This window comes from Nycticebus coucang, chromosome Y, assembly GCF_027406575.1.
Source record: "Nycticebus coucang isolate mNycCou1 chromosome Y, mNycCou1.pri, whole genome shotgun sequence".
In the NCBI taxonomy this organism is placed as follows: Eukaryota; Metazoa; Chordata; class Mammalia; order Primates; family Lorisidae; genus Nycticebus; species Nycticebus coucang.
This window is the reverse complement of record NC_069805.1, coordinates 31,069,706-31,091,109: the sequence shown is the minus strand read 5'-3', so window position 1 is coordinate 31,091,109 and position 21,404 is coordinate 31,069,706. Positions and strand designations below refer to the sequence as shown.

Below are 21,404 nucleotides of genomic sequence, written 5' to 3'. Positions count from 1 at the left end.
GCCCTTTCTGACTGACCTGTGCCATTTGCACAGCCTCTCTCAGAGGTTTAGAGGAGGCTAAGCTCTATAGAATGAGAAAATCTATGCGTCTCTAAAGCAATGTTTTTCAACCTTTTTAATCTCATGGCACACTTAAATTATGTCGATCAAAAAGGACTGTGTTTTGAACTTCTTTGGAAAATAATGTAATGATCTTCAAATATTTTTGCAGTTGAAAAATCACTGCTTTAGTGCCTTCTGCATTTTCCATGTCTTATTTTGACAACCTGTTAATAGGTCCGAAGTCTGTGTTATTTCATGCATAGCTTATAATAAGTAGGAGCAGGTTGTTCTCTATTAATCTAAAGTATACTTCCTCCAGTTCAAACTTCTGAATCATGAATTATTGCTAAAAGGGAGGGAGCTAAGATGACTGGGACCAAGTGAACAGACCACAACATGTCCTTTAAGATAATAAATGTCTTACATAAGTAAGGGACTCACCATCAAATAAGTGTGTAAAATACTTGATTAAATGTATTTCTTTAATGCAGGACTTTTTTTCCAGAAACTTTAGCAAGTAAATATGTGCCATGACTCTCCAAGTTAAAGCTCCAATGCACAGTATTCTCACATTTATTTCTTCTGAGACTTTTTTTCTACAGTGACTTGTAGAGCAACTATTCTGCAGAGCATGCTTTGGAAACCTCCCAGAGAAGTTTCTGTAAGCCACAACAGTACAGAGCTTTGGGGCACTTCTGTTTTTTCAACGTGACAAGGTAGATTTGGGCTGCCTTATTCAAGAGGAGGATGGGAGCAGCCTTCTGAAACAAAGGAGAAAGAACTGATTCAGTAGGGAGGACACACTTACGTTTCAGAGACTTGGCATTCTTTTAGTTATTTCACCTTCACAACCACTCTCAGATATCAGTTATCCCCATTTTACAGACAAAGAAATGGGCACTTATGAATTTCTCAAATAGCACATCCAACCTCTCGTAGCCGAGAAGTAACAGGGCTGATTTTGGGAGCAAGATCTTCTTTACTGCAGAAACCAAGCCCAGTATTGGAGACCGCAGCAGGGGTTGGGGGATAAGAATTGATTTTGTTTTTGTGATCACCTGAGTAGTGAAAAATGAAGACTGGGAGAATAAGGTAGTAGTCAGTATTCAGTCAGTCAGCAGAAGAAAACCCCCAGGGTTGGGATTTGATGTTGGGTTGGAGATAATCCTTCCAAAAGATGCATGGTCAGGAAAAATTGAGAAATTTGTTTTGCTAGGAGATGAGTTAAAAATACAGGTATACCTCAAACATATTATGGGCTCAGATCTCAGGTGATTGCAGTAATGCAAATTACAAGAAAGCAAGTCACACAAATGTGTGGGTTTCCCAGTGCAAATGAAAGTTATGTTTATATTATACTGTAGTCTATTAAGTGTGCAATAGTATTATGTTCAAGAAAACAACATACATACCTTAATTAAAAATCCTTTATTGTCAAAAAGTGCTAACAATCATCTGAGCCTTCAGCAGGTCATAATCTTTTTGCTGATTGAGGATCCTGCTTCAATGTTGATGGCTGACTGACTGACAGGGGTGCTAGCTGCTGATGGTGGAGGTGGCTGTGGAAATTTCATAGACAACAATACATTTTGCTGCATCTGTTGACTTTTCCCTTTACAAAACATTTATCTGTTTGATAGTATTTTACCCACAGTGGAATTTCTTTCAAAATTCTCTCAAATCCGGACACTGCTTTATCAACTAAGTTTACATAATCCTTTTAACAATGTTCACTGCACCTTCACTAGCAGTTCTATCTCAAAGATGCACTTTCCTTGCTCATTATTAAGAAGGCTCCTACTCATCTGTTCATGTTTTATCATGAGATTGCAGCAATTCAGCATATAGTTAGGCACCAATTCCAATTCTGATTTTCTTGCTATTACCAGTTTCTTACTACATTAAAAATTAAACCTCTCAAGTCATCCATGAGGGTTGAAATCAACTTGTTCAAAACTCCTGTTAATATTGCTGTTTTGATACCTTCTCATGAATCATCAATTTTTTATTATTATTATTATTTTTTTTGTAGAGGGAGAGTTTCATTCTGTGGCCCTCGGTAGAGTACCGTGGCCTCACCCAGCTCACAGCAACCTCCAACGCCTGGTCTTAAATGATTCCCTTGCCTCAGCCTCCTGAGTAGCTGGGACTACAGGGGAATCATCAATGTTTTTAATGGCATCTAGACTAGTGAATACTTTCCAGAAGATTTACAATTTGCTTTCCCCAGATCCATCAGAAGAATCACTACATAAGGTAGTACAGCTGGGACTACAGGCGCGCGCCACAATGCCCGGCTATTTTTTTGTTGCAGTTCGGCCGGGGCTGGGTTTGAACCCACCACCCTCGGTATATGGGGCCGGCGCCCTGCTCACTGAGCCACAGGACCCGCCCCGGTCCTATTCCATTCTTAACAATAGCTTCCCCCCGCCACACATACAACTCTCCAGATACAGTGAAACCAGGTGTGGGAGAATGATATTTAACTAAATCGAATTAGGCTGGGCGATGTGAGGTGGCACAGGACTGTAATCAAAGAACTTGGGAGGTCTAGGTGGGCGGATCGCTTCAGCTCACTGAATTGACCTCCCGAAAATTTGTTTGTTTCTTTGTTTTCCAGTTCTGGCGGAGTCAGGGCTTGAACCAACACCCACGCTATAGTATGGGGCCGGCCCCTACTCCTTGAGCCACGGACTGCGCCCACTCAAACGCACACGCGTTTCTGAACTGAGCAACCCCACCCACCCACCCACCCCCGCTGAGTCCGCAGACCCTGACCTCTTGTGGGCCTCCAAATGGCTGCGGAGCGTGCCGGTCCTGCGTTTCTGCAGGTTGCTGACTTGTTGTGACTGCGTGGCCAAAGGCACCACTTTCGGGGTTTCTTTTTTCTTCTTTCTTCCCTTGTTTCTCTCTTTCTCTCTTTCCACATCTCACACGTGTGCTCGAACACATCATCATGACGCTTATGAACTACTAAAGGAGATGCTGAGACACGCATCCCTCCCTCCTTCCCTCCCTCTCCCCTTTCTTTCTCTCCTTCCCTGGTAACATCCCCCCCAGGCACCCGCACCTGCATATGAAACACCTGAGCTAGCGAAGAATGAGCACCCCGTGTTCTCTTGCCAGGCAGGCAGGCATGCATGACATGTGCTCCACGTGGGTGTTAGTTAACTTCGGTCTCCCCAGTGCCCCGCCGATGACCAGACGTCCGTGGCCGACCTTAGACCGGGGATCTTGTCACCTTAGCGCCTGTCGGTCCACCAGATGTCTCTTCTGCGTGCTTTGGCGTACTCAGTCCAGCAGGTGGCGGCCGTGTATAAGTTCTGGTCCCCCTGAGGCTCGGAGCCTCGCCTAGCCCCTCCAAACCCCGTGCTCCTGCTTTCGTGTTCGTCTGCTCTCTCTATCTCCCTCTCTCTCTCTCCCTCTCCCCCTCCCTTTCTCCCAGCTCTCTCTCTCTACCCTCCTCATTTTCTCTCTCCCTTTATCCTGAAACGGTTCTTCTGACACTATGCACTGCTTGCCTCCTGTGTAACTACTAGAGCTGAGGAGCGAGCGGGGCAGCGTGTGAGCCTAGGGGGTGTGTCATTTCTATCAAAAAAAAAAAAACAAAAAAACAACTCTTCTTCATTCACGTCTACACAACCAGCTAGGACAATATATGTCTGTGGGATGATATAATTATTTATTCATAGATTTTTTTTGCCCATACCCTCTCAGTCCACCTTCCATAGGAAGAGGGGGCTCTCGCCATTCACAAGTCACAGAACACTGGAATTCTTGAGCTCCGGGGATGCTTCTGCTTCAGATTCCCGAACAGCTGGGACTATGGTGGGGAGGGGAGCGGTCGTCTCCTGTCTCCACCGGCCTCGGCCTCCCAGAATGCTAGCATTAGAGTGGAGATCAACCGCCCCCGGCCCCGTAACTTCTTTGTGTCTGTATGCAGCTGTTCCCCGAAGGACAGATCCGTCCTCTCAAAGCGCAGTGGGGAGGCGGTGCGGGGAAGGGCGGGGACAGATCCTAGGCGTTCTTCCCTTCAACCTCGGCTCTCGGGTCAGGTCAGGTCAGCGCCTCAGTGTTTGGCTACCTAGCTCTCCTGTAAAACGGAACAGATCAGAAAGAAAGGTCGAAAACATAACTGAGGGGCGGCGCCTGTGGCTCAGTCGGTAAGGCTCCAGCCCCACAGACCGAGGGTGGCGGATTCAAACCCGGCCCCGGCTGAACTGCAACCAAAAAATTGCTTGGCCTTGTGGCGGGAGTCTGTAGTCCCAGCTACTCGGGAGGCTGAGGCAAGAGAATCGCTTAAGCCCAGGAGTTGGAGGTTGCTGTGAGCTGTGTGATGCCATGGCACTGGACCCGAGGGTTATAAAGTGACACTCTGTCTCTACAAAAAAACAAACAAACAAACAAACAAACGAAACTTAACTGACGACTGGTGTTTTTCTCTGGACTGGAAAGCGGGTGTCTGGGAAGAGTTAGGGTTTCTGTTCCAGGAACTGTGCTACGTGACCATTTACTTCTTTATTTGATGGATTTTTTTTTTCATTTATTAATGTATTTATTTATCTATTTATTTATTTGACTTTGGGGTATTTATTGGAGATGAAACATTTCAGGTTGTCTTCAGCTGACAAGATCTTAATTTTTTCTTTTTTTCTCACAAAATAAAAAATACACCTGGAAAGTTCATTACATGGTGACAGTTCTTTCTTTCTTAACAGTGTGAAAATCTAATATCACTATATTTTCTCAATGTGGGCACATGAAATAGTCACAATTGTTTCATTTGTTGATCTTCTGTATATGTTATAATATTTTCTGTCTGATTTTATTTATGTGACTTTGCCTTTATCTCTGGTTTCAGCACATTATTATTGTTTGGACATGGTTTTTATTAAGTGTATCTGGTTTTGAGTCACTAAGTTTCTTTGCTGTTTAAGTTTATATCCCTCATAGATAGTGGATTAGGGATTACCAGTGGCTGGGTTTGGGGGACGAATGTGGACTGACTGATAATTGTGGGATTTGGTGGGGGAGTTCATAAAAGTATTGTAAAATTGGATTATGATGGTGGAAGAATAATTCTGTGTACATAGTAAAACGATTTAATTGTACCTTTTATAGTATGTCGAGTATATCTCTTATTTTTTTATTTATTTTTTTTTTTTGTAGAGACAGAGTCTCGCTGTACCGCCCTCGGGTAGAGTGCCGTGGCATCACACGACTAACAGCAACCTCTAACTCTTGGGCTTACGTGATTCTCTTGCCTCAGCCTCCCGAGCAGCTGGGACTACAGGCGCCCGCCACAATGCCCGGATATTTTTTTGTTGTTGTTGCAGTTTGGCTGGGGCTGAGTTTGAACCCACCACCCTCAGCATATTGGGCCGGCGCCCTACTCACTGAGCCACAGGCGCTGCCCTCTTATTTTTAATAAATGAATACTACGTGGAAAAAACCCCACTGACAATTAGAAGGTGCAATGTGCTGAACCTCACTTCCTCTAACACTGACAACACAGGGTTGGCCACAGTCATCGTCTGCATTTGTCACAGGCAGTCATGGGGTTATTTACCTCACGGGAGGCCAAGGGCAGTTTTTGTCTCAGTTCTCCATGTGTCTGGAGCACTGTGTGAGCACTCAGGCTATCATCCCATGATGAGCAGTAATAAACAGCCTCATCCTCAGGCTAGAGGCCCGAGATGGTCAGGGAGTCAGTGTTGCCAGTATTGGAGCCAGAGAACTGATCAGGGATTCCTAAGGGCTGTGAAATTCCAAGCATGACAGTTTGGGGGGCACCAGGAGAAATCTGCTGGTACCAGCCCACATTATACTTTCCAACATTGTTGCTGTTTCCAGTACAGGACAGCGTGATCGTCTCTCCCATAGACGCTGACACCCAGGCTTCCTGTGTCAGTCTGGACTGTGCCCAGGATCCTGGAACAGAAGAGGTAGAGACACACAGAGGTAGTCTGGGGTCATTTTCCACCACATGCTCTCAAAATGAAAGGGAGAAATCAACCAGGTGTACTCCACCCAGGCACTTCTGCTTCCCAGGGCCTGTCACCTGGGCAGAGAGTGAGGAGGGTGAGCAGGAGAGGGGCACAGGCCATGGTGGAGATTCCTGTCAGCTCTGATTCCTGGGGATCCACAGCTGCCTCAGAGCTGCCCCTGTCTCTTGTACCTACTTCCCCACTGTGGGGACTGAGAGGCCTTTAATTCAAATCAGTCCCCTCCCCTCACATGGCCTCCCAGTCCCTGGGCACGGAGATTTCTCTACATGAGGCTGGCAGGGCCTGGCCTGAGCCTCCCTGGGACTAAGATTAAGCAGCCAGTCTGTCCCCTGGGACAGTGAGCCCCAGGCCCCCAGCAGAGAACAGGTGTCTGGTTTCCAGCCGGGCAGCCCCACAGTGCCCCTTGCTGCCCCTGGGGTGGATTCGCTCAGGTCTGAGATGCCCAACAGGGGACCCTGGGAAGAACACTGGGCTCCCCACCCCTTCTCTGCTGCTGTCCTCAGACAGAAGGACCCCTTCACTCCCCGGTGGCTCCTCCACAGGACAGCTGTTCACCTGGGCTAGGTGCTGACTTCAGTGACAGGGACTCCTTGGCAGTTTAATCTGTGGCCATTTCTTCCACTGTGGATTTGTTGTGGGGTCAGCTCACTAGAACCACAAAGGACAGCGACAGCCCAGCCAAGACCTGTTAGTTGGAAAGGCCTAGGAGGCTGGCTTTGCTTTCCCTCTGCCCATGCTTCACCATGACAGGGTGGTTGCTTTTTATGTTCAGTTGTGAGACCTTCTATTATACATGAGATAGTAGAGCCTTCTCAGATATGTGATCAGCATGTGTTTCTTCTGTTAGTGTTTGACTTTCTCTCTCTTTGATTGTGTCCATTGACAAACACATTTAAAATTTTTCATCAAGTCATATTTATGTATTTATTCATTCATTTATTTTTTTTCAAATCATAGCTATGTATAGTAATGCAATTATGGTGTATAATGTGCTGGTTTTATATGTAATTTGAAATACTTTCATCAAACTGGTTAACATAACCTTCACCACATTTTCTTAGTTATTATGTTAAAATATTTATATTCTACACTTAGTAGATATAACATGTACCCTTATAAAATGCACCATAGATGTGGTCCCACCAATTACCCTCCCTCTAGCCATCCTCCTCCCTCCCCTGCCCATCCTCTTTCCCCTTCATCTGTAGTTGGGTTATAGCTTTCATATGGAAGTGTGGATGCTTATAGATTGGTTTCATAGTAGGGCTGAGTATATTGGATACTTTTTCTTCCATTCTTGAGATACTTTGCTAAGAAGAATATGTTCCAGCTCCATCCACGTAAACATGAAAGAGGTAAAGTCCCCCCCCTTTTTTTTTTAAGAGACAGTCTCACTCCATCACCCTCGGTAGAGTGCTATGGCATCACAGCTCATAGCAACCTCCAGCTCTTGGGCTTAGGTGATTCTCTTGCCTCAGCCTCCTGAGTAGCTGGGACTACAGGCACCCTCCACAACAATAGACCAGGCTACTTCTAGTTGCAATGTGGCCAGGGCCAGGTTTGAACCCACCATCCTTGGTATACAGGGCCAGCGCCCTACTCACTGATCCACAGGTGCTGTTTGTCTCCATCTTTTTTAAGGCTATATTTTATGGCATACATATAGCACAATTTATGAATCCATTCATGGGTTGATGTGCACTTGGGCTTCTTCCACGACTTAGCAATTATGAATTGGGCTGCAATAAGCATTCTGGTGAAAAGATCTTTGTTAAAAAGTGATTTTTGGTCTTCTGGATATGTACCTAGTAGAGGAATTGAAGGATTGGCAGGTCTATTTTTAGATCCCTCAGTGGTCTCCAAACATTTTTTTAAAAGGAATATATTAGTTTGCATTCCCACCAGCAGTGCAGAAGTGTTCCCTTTTGTCCAAATCCACACCAACATCTATGGTTTTGGGATGTGGAATAATCTTACTAAAGTTAGATGATATCTAAAAGTGATTTGATTTGCATTTCTCTGATGATTAAGGATGATGAGCATTTTTTCCATGTGTTTGTAGGCGATGCACCTGTCTTCTGTAGAGAAGTTTCTCTTCAAGTCCCTTGCCCACCCTGAGATGGGATCACTTGTTCTTTCTTGCTAATATGTTTGCGTTTCTGTGGATTATTATTATTATTTTTTTTTTTGCAGTTTTTGGCCAGGGCTGGTTTGAACCTGCCACCTCTGGCATAGGGGGCTGGCGTCCTACCCCTTTGAGCCCCAGGCACCGATCCCTCTGTGGATTATTGTTATTAAACCTTTGTCAGAGACGTAACCTGAAAATATCTTCTCCCATTCTGAGGGCTGTCTGCTTGCTTTATGCACTGTGTTCTTGGCTGTGCAGAAGCTTTTTAATTTGATCATTTCTCAGTAATGTATTTTTGGTGTTGCTTCAATTACCTGGGGGTCATTCTCAGAAAATATTCTCCCAGGCCAATTTCTTTAAGTGTTTTCCCTGCACTTTCTTCTAGTAATTTTATACTTTTCTATCAAAACACACACAGACACACAAAAGCACACACAGAGACACACATAAAAACACACACAAGGACACAAAGACACACACAGACACAGAGACACACATAAAAACCCACATAAGGACACACACATATACACACAGAAGCACAGATGCAAACAAAGACACCCACAGACATACACGGAGACACAGACACAGAGAACACAAAGACACACACATACACACACAGATGCACAGAGATACAAACACACAGACCCACACACAGACATACACAGAGACACACTCAGACACACACATGACACAGAGAGACACACAGAGACACATACACGGATACACACAAACACACACAGGGACACAGACACACACAGAGACACACACACAGACAAAGACACACACAAAGACACACACATATACACATAGACACACACAGACACACACTCAGACACACACAGAGGCAGACACACAGAGAACACAAGACATGCACACATACACACAGACACACAGAGAGACAAACACACAGACACACACACAAACACACACAGACACACACAGACACACACACAGAGGCACAGACACAGAGGTAAACAAACACTAAGACAGACACTCATAGAGAAACACACTCAGACACACACAGAGAGACACACAGAGACATGGACACAGATACATACATAGACAGAGGTACAGAGACACACACACTGAGATACACAGACACACACAGAGACAGACACACATGGATACACACACAGACCCAGACACACACACAGACACAAACACAGAGACACACAAAGAGCCACACACACATATACAGAGAGACACACAGAGCCACACACAGAGACACACAGACACACAAAGAAACGCAGAGAGAAACAAATGGACAACCACACGTACACACACACAGACACACTCACAGACATACACAGAGACACACAAACAGACACACACACAAAGGCATACACAGAGACACATATACAGAGACACACAGACATATACACAGACACACTCACAGAGACACCCACACAGACACAAACAGAGATACACACAGAGGCACACACACAGACACACAAAGGCACAGACAAACATACAATTAGACACACAGAAACACACACACAGACACAAAGAGAGACACAGACACACACAAAGACACACAAGAAACACACAGACTCAAACACACAGAAACACAAACACAGACACACAGAGACACACAGACACACGCACACACACAGACAAACACACAGAGACACGCACAGACTCACACATAGGCACACATACGTAGACACACAGACATATAGACACACTCACAGACACACACACAGCAATACACACAGAGACACACACAGACACACATAGAAAGACAGACACAGGCAGACATACAGAGAAACACAAACATACAGACACTCAGAGACACACAGTCACAAACAGAGACACACACTCAGTGACGCACAGAGATACATACACAGACATACGCAGAGACACATACATAGACACACATATAGACACACACAGACACTCTGAGACAAACACAGACACACACACGCAAACACATAGAGACACAGACAAGACCCACACTCAGACATGCACACAGAGACACACAGACATACACAGGGATGCAGACACAGACACATACAAAGACACATGTAGAGAAATACACGCAGACACACACAGAGACACACACATAGACACAAACAGAGACCCACACACAGAGACACACACCCAGAGGAACATATTACAGAGACTCACACACACACACAGAGACACATACAGAGAGACACACAGAGGAAGATGCAGAGACACACACAGACACACAATCACACACACATAGACACACACAGAGACACACACAGAGACACACACACAGATACATAAACTGACAGACACACACACTCAGAGACAAACATACACAGGCACACAGAGACACACACACAGTCACACAGACACACACACAGATACATAAACAGACACACACCCAGACACACACGGACACGCAGAGACAAACACACACAGACACACAGAGACACACACACAGAGACACACACAGCCACACACAACTAGGGGCTGCTCTCAGAAACTTCATTTTGGGACACTGAGGCAGTTGTCAGTTGGCTCTCCAATAAAGGACTCCCCTGAAAATTTGGCTCGTGTGGCTGTGTGATCTCTGGGGGAACTTCTGGGCGTAACACTAGGATTAAGGGTGTCATGCACAACACCTGGCCTTTCTTTACTATTTATGTATAGTTCTGAGTCTCTATTGAGAACTCTGTGTCCTCCATCTATGTGTCTATTGTTGTACTAATATCATGCTTTTTTGGTTACTATAGTCTTGCAGTATAATTTGAAGATTGGAAATGTAATGCCTCCAGATGTGGATTGCATTGGCTAGTCAGGCTCTTTTGTGATTCCGTGTGAAAATTAGGATTTTTTTCTCTAATTCTTTCCAAAATGATGTTGGCATTTTAATGGGAATTGTATTGAATCTGTAAGTCATATTTGGGCAATATGACATTTTAGCAATGTTGATTCTTCCAGTGTTTTGTCATTCACGTAATCTACAATTTCTTTCATTAGTGTTTTCTAGTTCTTACTTTAGAGATTTTTACTTCCTTGGTTAAATGTATTGCTAGGCATTTTATGTTATTTTGTAGCTATTGTGAATGGTATTGAATTTTTGATGTGATGATCACCTTAGCATTTATTAGTGTATAAAAATGCTACTGATTTGTGTACATTAATTTTGTAACCTGAGATAATTAAATTTATTTATTAATTCTAGGAGTCTTTTGGAGGAGGCTTTACGGTTTTCTAGATTTAAGATCATCTCATTGGCAGCAGGGATAGTGTAACTTTTTTTTGTTTTCTGACTTGAGTGTCCTTTATTTTTTTCAATTATCTGATTTCTCTGGCTGGGACTTCCAGCACTATGTTGAGTAGAAGTGGTGAGAGTGAGCATCGTCCGGTCTCAATTCTTACTGGGAATGCTTTTAACTTTATCTCATTCAGAATAGTGTTTGAATTAAAGGCCATTCACAATCAGAAAGGATTTGGAAGGGGTTTGTCTTGTGAACTAAAATAAAATCTTACGTCCCCCTCCACCAGCAACTAACTGAATGGACCCCCCCCCTTGGCCAAGGGGATCCCTTAAATTGAGTTGCTAGGCAGCAGAGAGGAAATCTGACATGTCTCATCATGTTCCCTCCTCTTATTAGAGATGCCCTCTGTGACTCACAACAGCCAAAGGCTGTGGAAGACTTACCTGCACGTCCTCAATATACACAACAAACCAGTTGAGTCTGTCCAGTGCTTTGTCTCCGATTAACAAACCCTTTACCTTAAGCATGTCTTTTTGCTGACTCCTGGTCTTTTAGCCAAAGTCTAACTCTTCCAGACAATTATCAGGTAAAGAATCTTTAAACCCACGTATAAATCTGTGAGCCCCAACCCACCAGATGTCCCAGCTTTTTGTGCCAAACCAATGTATGTTTTCTGCTTATTGATTTATAACTTCACCTGTAATTCCTATCTCCTAAAACCAAACTGCAAACCCATAACTGGGAGTCCACTTGCTCAAGGCTTCCTGGGTGTGGCTCTGGGTCATAGTCTTCAAATTTGGCTTAGCATAAACCTCTTTAAATTATTTTTACAAGTATGGCTTCTTTTCCATTGACATCATATGTAGTTTTTATTATGTTGATGTATGTATTTATTCTGTCTATGCCTATTTTGCTGAGGGTTTTTTATGATTAACACTTGCTGGTGTAGGGTGAGGGGAAATGTGCCCTTTCCCCCCAAAAAGTGGCTGAAAGACCAACTCACAATTAAGGCAGGATAGTAAGAGAAATGTTTATTTCCAAATATCATGCACATGGGGAGAATTACAGGAGTCAACTCCCAATGTTTTAATGATGGCCAGATACCTTTTAAGATGCCTTTTAGAAGGGAGGGGGAGAATGTGGAGTACAGGAGCAGCAGGTGAATGCTAATAAGGATGAATAGATAGGGGGAAATGAATTGACTTGTAAATTAACCTGAGAGACAGTTATTATGTTTTAAACAATTTGCAGTAGGTCTGCTAGCCTTCAGGGTGAACAAAGAAAGTTAGTTTTGCCCCTTTGATATTTTGATCACATTGGTCAGGTTTTATGTAGATAGAGAAGAAGCCCCTTCCAAATGCTTTCCGATTGTGAATGGCCTTTAATTCAAAATATTCTTTATACAAGTAGTCAATTTTGGAGTGAAATTTCCTTAGCTCCTTCACTGGATTTTAGTGAATGTTCTTACTGTATCTATCGAAATAATCATATGATACTTGTTTTAAATTCTGCTTATGTAGTGAATCACATTTCTTGATTTGCATATGTTAATCCATCTTTGTATCCCTGGGAGGAAATTCACTTGTCATAGTAAACTATACTTTTCATGTGATCTTGGGTTTGTTTTGCTAGTGTTTTCTTGATTGTTTTTGGATAGATGTTAATCAGGCCTGTAGTTATCTTTTTGTTGTTGTTGTATTCATTCCTGGCTTTGGTATTAGGTTGGTATTGACTTCATTAAATGAATTAGAGAGGATTTCCTCTTTCTAATCTTATGTAACAGTCTCAGTAGGACAGGTACCAGTTCTTCTTTGTATGTCTGGTAAGAATCACTATGATCTGGTTTTTGTCTTTTTGAGGAGGAAGCATATGTTTTATTGCTAATTTATTCTCACTACTTGTTGGTATGTTTAGAATTTCTATTTTTCTCCAACTCAGCTTGGGAGGTTGTGTGATTGCAGGAATTTATTCATTTTCTCTAAAATTTTTATTTTTTATTTTTTTATTTTTTTTACATTAATCACTTGTGCAGTCTCAACTGCCATTATCCTGTTTAATCAGTTATAAGATGTATAATTTTTCACATATAAATATTCCCAAAATTGGGATACTACTGACCCAACAGTACTTGTGATGTAATTAGACACTGTCTCTTAAGAAGAAAGGATCAACATCTTAGCAACACATCACGCCAACAAAAGCTTTAGTCCAGTAGCAGGGAGAGGGTACTGTGAGGTCAGCCTACCAGCACTTCAGATATACAGATCTTATCCTGACCACAAGAGCTGCAGCTTACATGGTAAGCCTGGAATGCTACAGTTAATAGGTGGTTTGGCTAGTAGCAAATTATAACGTAGCATCTGTCCAGTGTTTCACAGTACCAAAATTCACCAAATCTGCATCCTCTATTTCTTTGAAACATTGTTAAATATTAGTATCTGTTTTCAAGTGTGAGTCCAGCAGCTACGGTGATGTCATCATTACTACTGAATATCCCACTTTCATTTGCCTTCATTGATGTCACTGTCGCTGTCACTGCTGCTGTCACTATCACTGTCACTGGTCCATGCAGTTAGGTTTTCTAGGGCTTCCTTTTGTTCCTGGCTGATGGCAAAGTCAGTCATTACTCTCTGGAAAAGGCTCTCGCAAATAGGTAAGCTGAAAGCACTCGCCAGTTTTACCACTTCAATGGCCTGGGCAGGGCTATTGGACACTTTTGCACTGTCCATGAACTCATTCAGCAACTCATTTCTAGGGATCTTATTATGCTTCCTGAAAAGCCCCAACATTTTCCAATCTTCATGGGTTCTCCCAGCCCTTAAAAAGAGGACAGCTATACAGTTGAGAGGGATGGCTGGCCAATCTGGAGCAGTCTGTCTGCCATCTTGGCTTTCATAAGCAGATTTGATGTCAGCAGCACAGTCAGCAAACTCCTCCAGAAGCTCTGGTGGATGCTTATCCCTTGCCATAAGAATCAGAATCTCTTCCTTCAGGTCATTGTGGAAAGTATGACCACATTCTTTACTATCTTTCCAAATCCGAGGAATCACTTCTAGCCGATTGGCCACATCCAATGCTTGGAGAAGATCTACCAATGTTTGGGAGTGGGGAAAGAAAACTGAAGGTATCAGGTCCTTATACCACTTCAAGGTGACATCAATTTGTTCCATTAGACAAATTAAAGTGAAGAACTTGGAATAATAGAAATGACGGCGATAATCAGGTCCCATAAATTTCCGGTTATCTCCAGTGTTTAAAAGGCCATGTACTTGGTAAGCAAGTTCTAGATCTCTGAGAGATGAGCAAACTCTCATGGCTGACTGAAAAAACATACCATCAACCAGATCCTTTGGAGAAAATTTCTTTCCCATTAATTCATTCATTATATCATAGATGATCAGGGATGATCCTTTTGAAATGTTTTCATGTTGATAAAATAGCTGAATAATATGGTGATATGTTGCAAGCGAGGGTTCTATTCCAATGGCTTTCATTTCTCGTAAGGTCTGTATTGCTGGCAATCTTGCAAGTACATGAAATCTTCGGAGACATTTCAAAATGGTATTAAAAGTCTGTAGATTTGGTTTCACCTTCTGTGCAACCATTTGTTTCAGTAGCTCCAGTGTTTTATTCCATTTTTCCTCAAAACCCGCATTCAGCCCCAACATTGTTGCTTCAATCAATGCACTGAATGTGTATACATCAGCATGGAGTCTGTTGTTTAATAATTCAGTGTACAAGTTTAATGACGGCTCATAAGCTCGATGCTTCACCATCCCTCGGATCACTGTGCAGTAGGAATGTGAATTTTTCTCTGGCATCAATGTAAAGATTCTCTCAGCATTGTTTTTTGCGCTCCATGTAGCTCCAATCTGATGACCAGCCTTCTTCCTAAATTTCTTGTTACTTTCCTCTTCCAATTCCTCTGACGGTTCAGTTTGCTGAAAAGGATAATCAGTGGAGGGCTCGTGGTCACCATAGTAACACAGTAAATCCAAGAGATTATTTGTTGTTTCAAGAGACACAGTGGTTCCTGCTTGCAAAAGCTGATCAAACAGGTCCACAGAGGATTTGACTTTTTTGAGCTTGATTCGTTCCTTTAGGGCAGCTTCACTTACTTCTTCGATCTGAGGTTCAAAGCACTCAGGCATTAAACACGGTATATGTGGTTCAGCTATGTCCTTTTGAAAATATTTGGGATGTGAATTAATAATAAACTTTGCAGCATTCTCCCCAGACTTCTTTGCCAGTAAAAATGAACGAGATTCCACAGAAGATGCTGGAATAAGGTAGGGATCATCTTGAAATGCATAAGGTGCAGCTGTGGTGTCCCTGTTTACTGTGGAAGCAAGTGCCTGAAAAACGGCCACTTTATCCCAAGATTTCTTTCTTGGAATAACCACTTCTTCAATCCTTGTTACATCAGTTCCTTCAACTTTTGGGAGGGTTGTACTTCCAGAATAAAATCTGAAACTTGATATTCGTTCACAAAGTCCTGCACGTTGACCCTTCAATGACAGGTAGAGCCTGCTGTGGATCCTGAAGCAAACTGAACCAGTCACCGCCATCTTTCGTTTCCTCTAGAATTTTTAGATTGTGTTCACAGAGGTGTTCATAGTAGTCTCAGAAGATCTTTTGCATTTCTATGATATCATGATATAATGTCTCCTTTTACATTTCTGATTGACCTTATTTCAATCATTTTCTTCTTTTCTCAGTTAATCTACCCAGTGGTCTATCAATTCTTTTCTTTTCTTTTTATTTTTTTTGTGTGGTATATCAGTTTTATTTGTCTTTTCAAAGAATCAAATTTTTGTTTTCTTGATCCTTTATATTGTTCTTTTTTGTTTCAATTTTATTTAGTTCTCCTCTGATTTTTTGTTATTTCTTGTCTTCTACCAGCTTGGGGTTTGGTTTGTTTTTATTTTTCTAGAACCTCAATGTGTAACATTAGGTTATTAATTTGTGATATTTCTGTCTTTTATTTATTTATTTTTGGGGGAGACAGAGTCGCAGGCTCTCACCCTGGGTAGAGTGCTGTGGCATCACAGCTCACAGCAACCTCAAACACTTGGGTTTAAGTGATTATCTTGACTCAGCCTCCAAAGTAGTTGGGACTACAGGCAACCACCACAATGGCCACTGTTTTTTTGTTGCAGTTGTCATTGTTGTTTGGCAGGCCTGGCTGGATTCAAACCTGCCAGCTTTGGTGTATGTGGCTGGCACTCTAGCCGTTGAGCTACAGGCATCAAGCCTATGATATTTCTATATTTTAATCAGAAGTATTTAGTGCTATAAACTTCTCTCTTAGCTCTGCTTTTAACTTACCCCAGAGATTTTGTTAGTTCGTCTTTAATTTAAAAAATGTTTTTTAAATTTTGCACCTTCATTTCATTGTTGATCTCAAAGTTAACTTAGTATTATGCCTTTTAATTTGCATGTATTTGTATGGTTTTGAAAATTTCTTTTAGAATTGATTTCTAGTTTTATTCCACTGTAGTCTGAAACAATTCATAGTATTATTTTGATTTTTATCAATTTTTTGATACTTGTTTAGTGGCCTAACATATGATCTATCTTGGATAATGATGTCCCGTGTTCTTATGAGAAGAATATAAATCTACACTTTGGGAGTAAAATATTCTGTAAATGTCTGTTAAGTACACTTGTTCTAGAGTCCTGTCTTATTCAGTGTTTCTTTGCTGTCCAGTTTTGTCATTGGAGTGTTGAAGTGCCCCACTATTAATATGTTGTTTGTTTCTTTTCTTAGATCAAGTGATATTTCTTTTATGAATCTGGGACTCTGGTGTTAGGTGCATGTATATTTAGGATTGTTAGATCTAATTGTTGAATTGATCCCTATATCATTATATAATGGCTATCTTTGTCTTTTTTTTTTTTTTTACAGTTATTCAGTTATTGATTTCAAATCTGTTTTATCTGATCTAAGAGTAGCTACTCCTGCTCACTTTTTTTTTTTTTTTGAGACAAAGTCTCACTCTATCACCCTGGGTAGGTGCCATGGCATTATAGCATTAGCAACCTCAAACTTTTGCACTTGAGAAATCCTCCTGACTCAGCCCCCTGAGTAGCTGGGATTACCGGCACCCACCACAATTCCTGGCCATTTGTTTTATTTCTTTATAGACAGGGTCTCACTTTTGCTCAGGCTGGTTTCAAAGCCCTGAGCTCAAGCAGTCCACCCGCTTTGGCCTCCCAGAATGTTAAGATTACAGGTGTGAGCTATTACACCGGGCCTCCTGCTAACTTTTGATTTCCATAGCATGGGATATTTTTTTCTCATGCTTTAACCTTGAGTTTATGAGAATCTTTATGAGTTAAATGGTTTTCTTGGAGACATTGGATATTAGGGTTGTGTTTTTTATCTATTCTACTAATCTGTATTGTAGGGGTCATAGCAAAACCTGTCCTTTTCCCTTGATCTGGTTCACTGAAAGATCAACTCACAATTATGGTAGATTAATAATGAGAGAGGATAGCCAAGAAGGGTGAGGTCTACAAGAACAGGTCTTCTCAAGGAGACCACAAAGATACACATGCAGGGTCCTCTCCGTGGTGACTCAGCTCTTGGAATTTGTAAACTTAACTTCCTGAAACTTGGAAATTTCTAAGTTCTGTGAAATCCTGTAGTTCTGTAGGGGTGGGAATAGCATCCCCCGCTTGATTCAAACTAGCCAATGACAAGGGTACCCGTGGGGTGGAACTTTTTGACTGTCAATAAAAAGAGAAAGACCAAGGCAGACGGGGAGCACAGCCATTTGAAATTCTTCTATGCCGTAAGCTCCCAGCTGGTGAATAAAGCCCTTCCTCTTATAAATGTGGTGTTTGGGTGCTCCTTCTCTCTGTTGGGCCTTGTCTTCCTGCAACATTTTTGGTTCCCTGACCGGGAAGTAAGATCCCCCCGGAGAGAACACGCACCTGGTAGTTGCTGCCAATCCTTTGGACACCCACGTGGGGGCCCCTGATCAGCCTGGGTGACGTGAACCACTGAGCACTCCAGGGAGGCAGTTTGGCCTCCCTGTGTAGACGCCTTAACTAGGCTGAGAAAGGACCCCATTGGCAGGTCTTCAAGGAGTCAAACACCAGGAGGAACTGACATACGGGAACGGGTACTTACACAGGGAGAAGTGTAAGGCAAGGTATGATTGATCTGGAGGTCCCATTACAGTTTTAGTGGAAAAGGAGCCTGATCAACTCCTTGGGCATTAGATTGTTGACAGGTATGTTGAGAGGTATGTGAGAGTGTGTGGATGTGGTGTGACTGAAGAACTTCGAGGGTGGAGTTGGACCTCCCTTCACAGGGCCTAGGAGAGTGTTGGTTTGCCTCCTATGGCTAAGTAGCAGCTTGAGTGGGAAATCGAAGCTGTCCCGGTTAAGAATTGGGTTGGAGGGGGGGAGGAGACAAGATGGCTGACTGAAGCCAGCTTTCCACAGAGGCTCCCGTCCAGTAGGAGAGTTTAAGGACAAAAATTCAGCAAGTAACCTGGTGGATTTGAGCTGCACTAAGAGAGAAGGTTGAAGAACTCACATCAACCCCACTGAGGCGAGCTGCGACCACAAGGATACAAACAAAAGGTACAAAATCCATCACCAAGCAGATGGGAGTTACCTCCCCCATAAGAACGGCTCAGAGAGCCCCACAAACAATGGGGAAGAGTTCAAAGTTCCTCCCACTACACACCACGGGAGAGACCCTCTAAAAACTTGACCTACCTCCCCTACTAGGGTGTCACGGCGTCCTCCTGCCAGGCATAAAACTGTATAAACTGTATATAGTATCTACCTGGAATTCTGAACTCCCAGCACTCCCCTTCACTCACAGTGAGTTCTGGAGACCAGTCCTGGTCAGCAGAGAGGGTACTGCACCAGAGTGACAGTTCCCTGAGGCACAGTGTGACAGCTGTCTTCTGGTGACAATACGGCCAGGCATAAAACTGTGTAAAGCTGTGTGTGTTCTCTGCCCGCAACCCCAGGCTCCCAGCGTTCTGCGTGCTCCCCTCTGCTCTCCCTCCAAGGTCTAGAGGCCTGTCCCCCAGGGGTTCAGACTCTTAGGCGATTGCTCAAGGGGTGTAGAAAGTGCTGGGCTGCAGCTGGTCAGTGCAGACTCTGGGGTACAGGAGCAGAGAGAGGATGGTTGGCCGGAAGGGAGCTACACGGGAGCAGAAGTTGCCTGAGCCATAAAGCAGCAGCCCTCTTTTGCTAGCAATATGGTTCACTACCAAATATTCTGAAGCCACACCCCCTGTCTCCCTGGGCAACCAGAGACTGTGAGTATAGGATTTGCCTTAGGCAACTCCAAATTGCAAACGGGGGAAACTCCCAGGGTGGGGCTGACCCAGAGGTCTGCTATACTAAACCTAAGATGCACCTGGACCTCAGGGGATCATCAGCCTATAGACAATACAAGAGCAAAGACAAGCTAATTTGGAACTCAATTCAGCTTCTCTTCTGCAGGGGAACCGCAGAGTTGTTCTATTCTGTTCTGTCAGTAACATTAATCAGGGGCGAGTCTGGACCTGAGTGAAAAGAACCCAACCTTCATCAAGCGCCCGAGGTTGTCAGGCCTCACCTCCTTCTGCTAGAGAGAAGCAGAACACAGAGGCCTGGCAGACTTCCTTGTGATTGAGGCAGGTACAAAATCCTGGAATACCGATTCACTACAGGCAATTGGGTCAGCCAACTGCAGGGCTATCAGTGACTGGTTGTGACAGCGGTGCAAGGTGGGGAAGGAGGCATCAACCTTCCCAGACTGATCTATTGGCTGGGTGGCTCCTCCTGAGTCCACGCAGCACTGGAGCAAGCCACACCAGAGTAGTCACCAGACCCCTGTGATCCAGTTCCCACAGACCTCTTAAACTCTCACCCGAGACAGGTGCAGACTGAGAGAACTGATTTGGACTTTTTGAACTGAACCAATCGCCTGAGGACAAATCAGGTGGCGCCCTGGGTGCACCGTGTTAGGAAGGTTTGACTTTCCTTTTCCAATTGTTTGCTGGTGGGGGGGGTGGGGTGACTTAATTGCTGATATTTCTCCACAGCTGAGACTTCAATCTAGAGTATCTGTTTCACTAGGGTGGAACAGAAACCAACTGAAAACAAGACAGAACCAGTTAGCCCCACCACACCAGACAGGGTCTCAGTTTCTCAGGCCACAACACTGTACAGGCCCTCAACAAAGCCCCAGGGGGAAAAATCAAAGGGAGTAAAACAACCATGGGGAGGAATCAGCAGAAAAACTCTGGTAACATGAATAACCAGAATAGATCAAACCCCCCCCAAGGAAAGATATGGCAGATGTAATTGAAGATCCTATTCATAAACAACTGGCTGAGATGTCAGAAATCGAATTCAGAATTTGGATTGCAGACAAGATTAACAAAGTGGAATTGGGAATTCGAGGAGAAAATCAAAAGTTGTCTCAAGAATTTAAGACAAAACCACCAAAGACTTAGACACACTGAAGCAATAATTTGCAGCCCTCAAAGATATGAAAAATACAGTAGAATCCCTCAGCAACAGAATGGAGCAAGCAGAAAAAAAATTTCTGACGTTAAAGATAAAGCCTTTATACGCTCCCAAACTCTCAAAGAGGAAGAGAAATGGAGAGCAAAAATGGATCATTCTCTCCTGGTGCCGTGGGTGCGGCAGAGAGCTCTGGGATAATTCAAAGAAAGTGAATATCCAAAATTTGGAGTTCCAGAAACAGATGAAGTGGCCTCTCTGGGCACAGAGGCCCTTTTGCATGAAATTATGAAAGAGAATATTCCAAACATACCAAGAGATTCTGAAATTCAGATAGGACACAGCTTCAGAACCCCAGCATGACTCAACTCCAATAAGACATCCCCCAAGCGTATCATAATTAACTTCACTAAAGTTAATATGAAGGAGAAAATCCTCAAAGCTGCCAGGAGAAAGAAAACCATTACCTTGAAAGGGAAGAATATTAGAATGACTGCAGATCTCTCTGCTGAAACTTTTTAAGCCAGAAGAAGGTGGTCACTGACTTTT

At 43.3% G+C, this 21,404-nt stretch overlaps 1 protein-coding gene across 1 annotated transcript; it reads right to left on the bottom strand.

Annotated features, from left to right (window-relative positions):
• Positions 1 to 13,390: 13,390 nt before the first annotated feature.
• On the bottom strand, positions 13,391 to 15,940 carry LOC128579055 (pentatricopeptide repeat domain-containing protein 3, mitochondrial-like). The gene has a single exon (XM_053581346.1). It carries the CDS (start codon positions 15,938 to 15,940, stop codon positions 13,874 to 13,876), a length of 2,067 nt encoding a protein of 688 aa, XP_053437321.1. The 3' UTR covers positions 13,391 to 13,873.
• Positions 15,941 to 21,404: the final 5,464 nt, after the last annotated feature.

Coding starts and splice junctions, on each gene's coding strand:
- LOC128579055 (XM_053581346.1), bottom strand. CDS start 15,940: ATGGCGGTGACTGGTTCAGTTTGCTTCAGGATCCACAGCAGGCTCTAC.